Consider the following 4,063-nt stretch of genomic DNA (forward strand, 5'->3'; position numbering starts at 1 on the left):
ACTAAATAGGCACAGCTAATTGAGGATCCTGTCAATTAACTACAACAAACACGAAGTTGAACAAATAGAGATTAAACTAGCAATTTGTATTCACATAAACAAGAAGTTCATCACCCAATAGGTTCCATCAAAACCTTAGACAAGGAATTTAGCTACTCATGGCTATGGGAAAATAAGCTAAGATAGAATTCATCATAAAAATCAAAAGTAAAGAAGAAAGATGTTTGGAGTATTCTCTCACAATGGTTTTCCTTGCTAAGAAACCCTAAAAATCAATAATTTTTTTCTTGGGCGAAGTCTAATGTTTTAAATAGGGTTTAGGTCTAAAAATCTCGTATTTGACACTTTGACCCCTGAACTTTTCTGCGCCTGCCGCGGTTCTGCCGCGGTCGCGGTAGAACCGCGGCCAATCACCCTCTCTGAATCTCTAAAGTTCTGAAGCTGCCTTCCACCGCGGTTCTGCCGCGATCGCGGTAGAACCGCGGCCAAACCATTTTTCTGAATCCTAAGGGCTGGCAGGGCGTAGCTTCATTGGGAATTTACACATTTGGCCTCTTTTCTCCAATTTTGACTCCAAAACTGCTCCTTAGCCTTCCTTATACATATATCACCTGCAAATCATGAAAAGCACTAATAAGAGCATTTTGTTATCACTTTTAGCATTAAAACTACACAAGAAGATGATTATTTAAGGTGTGATTATAGTCAAATTCACCTATTATCATCTTCTCTTTATTTTTTCTTGGTCTATCAAGAAAAGTTCAAGGGGGTCTAGTGATACTTTCTTCAGTTTTCACTACAAGTTTAGCTAATGCATTGACATATGAAGAGGCACTTCAGCAATCAACTAAGTACTTCAACAGCTGATTTTGATACAAATGCCTTTGTTGAAACTGTGACAAATGGAACTTGTTTAACAATAGCATTACTCAGGATAAAAATTTTGTCTGAATAAGTAACAGGTCTAGTTCACTTAAAATTGAATATTCAATATATGAACAGAAATCGCAGGAAACAAGAACAGTTGCATTATTGATATCAAAAGCATGGAAAATAAAGTTATGAATAAAAACTCTAATGGTGGAGATAGTGCATTGGTGAGATTAAGGACTTTTTTGAATGCGGGATAAAAATGTCAGATTCATAGTGCATTCATATCTTTATACAGTGGAGCATGTACTTGCTTAGGGAATATAACTGCCTTGTTTGAGTTGAGTTAGGAAGATGATTGGTTGTATCTTCTGAGTTGTTAGTTAGAAATTGGTGTATTTAGCACCAGGATAATGACATTATGTGCAATAAGGGAGACCAATTGTTCATGTATTATCTATTGTTCTGGTGATTGTACTGCATCTGTTTGGAATATAATTGCTGAATGAAATCAACATCAAGCTCCCTAAATAAGCTGCATTGAGTCATTTATAAACAGGAGTTAAGATGAAAAGGATACTTGTTCCTGGATTTGGATTAGTTAACAATTTCAAGGAAACATTTGCTTTTCAAGAGTAGCTATAGGAGATCATATAATTGTTCTCTAGACATCAGTGACCCTACTTGCTGGTACATCTCATCTTGCATCAATCTATATTTTTAGTCCTAAAAGTATCCATTAAACAGCTATATCATTTTCGACGTTGATGTTCTGTACCTTGAGATTCTAAAACCTGGGCTGGTTTCAAATTATCTAGGAGATCCATCAAATAAGATTGGACATCAATGTGGCTGCCTTGTGCAAGTGTTCCGGATATTGTTAGAACATGCGCAGCGGAAGCAAGCATAGCAACCAGGCATCAAATACATGTAAACTAGACAACGCAATAATAATGAGATTAGAAGCACTAACCTCTTGAAGTAGTTGCACAAACCTTCCAAACAGCAATAATCCAAGGCTGCAGTCTTCTGCTATTTGCCTAGTAAAACCTTGGACGATTTTACTATTGGGTGGGCAAGAACAATACAACTCTAAAAAGTGAGTTATTGGGTGAAATTAGTCTTCCTTTAATAGAGTTATTTTTGGCCGAAAATCCTCCTCCAAAAACTTGTAGGATTCTCCTTCTACAAGTAGAATCCTACTCTAAATCTATTAGATGACTTTTCTCCCAAGTCACTTTTTACCCAAGTCTTGTCCAGGTTTTTACTAGGTATAGCAGGGACCACAGAAATAATAAGAGGCTACCAATTATAGTATTAATTCGAAATTAGCATGAATTAATTCTTACTATAATTAATTGCAATTTATTCCACTAAAAAACTGCAATTGAACTCCTCAATATGAATTTCGAAAATTCAAAAACACTTATTTTAACTCTCCATGTTAAGATCTCAAATACCAGTTAATTAAATTAAATCACTGAAAATTTACTTTAATCAACTAATTAAATCCTTTACAATTTCGCTTAAAACATTTCATGTGACGGATACAAAATCCACTGGCCGGGTTTTCACATGAAAACTTATAAGCTTACATAAAGGGGTATCATCAAACTCAAAAACCGAGTCATGGATTCTATCAACTAATTGTTATTCACAAATGTTATTTGTTATTGTCCAATCTATTAGGCATACACTAACTCTAAATAGAGTCGTACCTTTTGATAAATCAAAACAATAAACAAATTACATTGATCATAATAATCATATCAAGATTAGGAGTATAAGCTCATTTAATGAATTAGAGAAAATATTTTATATATTCAGTACAAAAAATATCTTTTCTCTACTTGGTCCATTCAATATACACTGAGTATACTAGCACAAGAAGTTGGAGTAAAACTACTCCCATAATCAAGACAAATTATACTGTAATTTTGTGCTACAATCATCAAGATATTTTGTCCAACAATATCTTTGATTGTGAACGTAGTTTATTAATTATGAGAACCAACAATTTAATCTTCTGTGCATGAGCTAAGACTCCATACACTAAATTGTCTACTACATAACTAAAAGGACACACATGTAACAAATGATCTATTTAAAATAGTACTTTATTGAGTTGAATAAATGAAATAAATAATTGTTCCATAAAGAATAAAATATAATACTATGTCTAAACCGTATGGTTAATAGTATATCCCAACAATCTCCCACTTAGACTCATAACTATGCGTCTACCACTCTAACACCCATTCCTTCTACATGCTTGTCAAAAATCTTTTGTGTCAAGCTCTTTGTAAACGGGTCTGCCAAATTGTCCTATGACGCAATCTTCAACACTCTTGCATCACCTCTCTGAGTTATGTCCCGAATTAAGTGATATTTACGCTCAATATGCTTACTCCTTTTATGGTTTCTTGGTTCCTTCGAGTTTACAACTGCACCATTATTGTCACAATAAAGTACAATTGGTGCTTGAACCGAAGGAACCACATTAAGCTCTTTCAGAAAGTTCCTGAGCCAAACAGCCTCTTTAGCTGCCTCAGATGCAGCCACATATTCGACTTCCATGGTGGAATCAGCAACACATGATTGCTTGATACTCCTCCAACTTATGGCTCCACCTCCTAAGGTAAAAACATATCCTGAGGTAGATTTTCTAGAGTCTCTATCTGACTGGAAATCTGAATCAGTATAGCCAATGGGTGCAAGATCACCTGAGTGATAAACCAACATATAATCCCTAGTCCTCTTCAAGTACTTGATTATATGCTTAACAGCAGTCCAATGTTCTCGACCAGGGTTAGACTGAAATCTACTAACCATGCCAACAGCAAAGCAGATATCAGGTCTAGTACATAGCATAACATACATAAGACTCCCTACAGCAGAAGCATATGGGACCGCCTTCATCTTTTCTATCTCATCAGTCGTTTTTGGGGACTGATCTCTTGACAGAGAGATTCCATGTCTAAAGGGGAGAAACCCTTTCTTGGAATCTTGCATGCTAAACCTGGTGAGAATGTAATCAATATAAAGTGCTTGGGGACAAGCCTAATATCCTTTGCTTGCGANACTCATCAAGACTTCCATTTAGAAAAGCGGTATTGACATCAATTTGCCAGATCTCATAATCGTAATGAGCAGCAATGGATAAGAGAATCCTAATGGATTTAAGCATGGCTAC

At 35.5% G+C, this 4,063-nt stretch overlaps 1 protein-coding gene across 1 annotated transcript in view; it reads left to right on the top strand.

Moving 5' to 3' along the window:
* Positions 1-955, top strand: part of LOC109215669 — a 7,159-nt gene extending 6,204 nt beyond the window's left edge. The window contains exon 5 of the mRNA XM_019379781.1: positions 830-955. Within this exon, the coding sequence (XP_019235326.1) occupies positions 830-955 (126 nt within the window). The remainder of the gene's footprint in view (positions 1-829) is intronic.
* The last annotated feature ends 3,108 nt before the right edge of the window (positions 956-4,063 follow it).

Source organism: Nicotiana attenuata, unplaced genomic scaffold (assembly GCF_001879085.1).
Source record: "Nicotiana attenuata strain UT unplaced genomic scaffold, NIATTr2, whole genome shotgun sequence".
In the NCBI taxonomy this organism is placed as follows: domain Eukaryota; kingdom Viridiplantae; phylum Streptophyta; class Magnoliopsida; order Solanales; family Solanaceae; genus Nicotiana; species Nicotiana attenuata.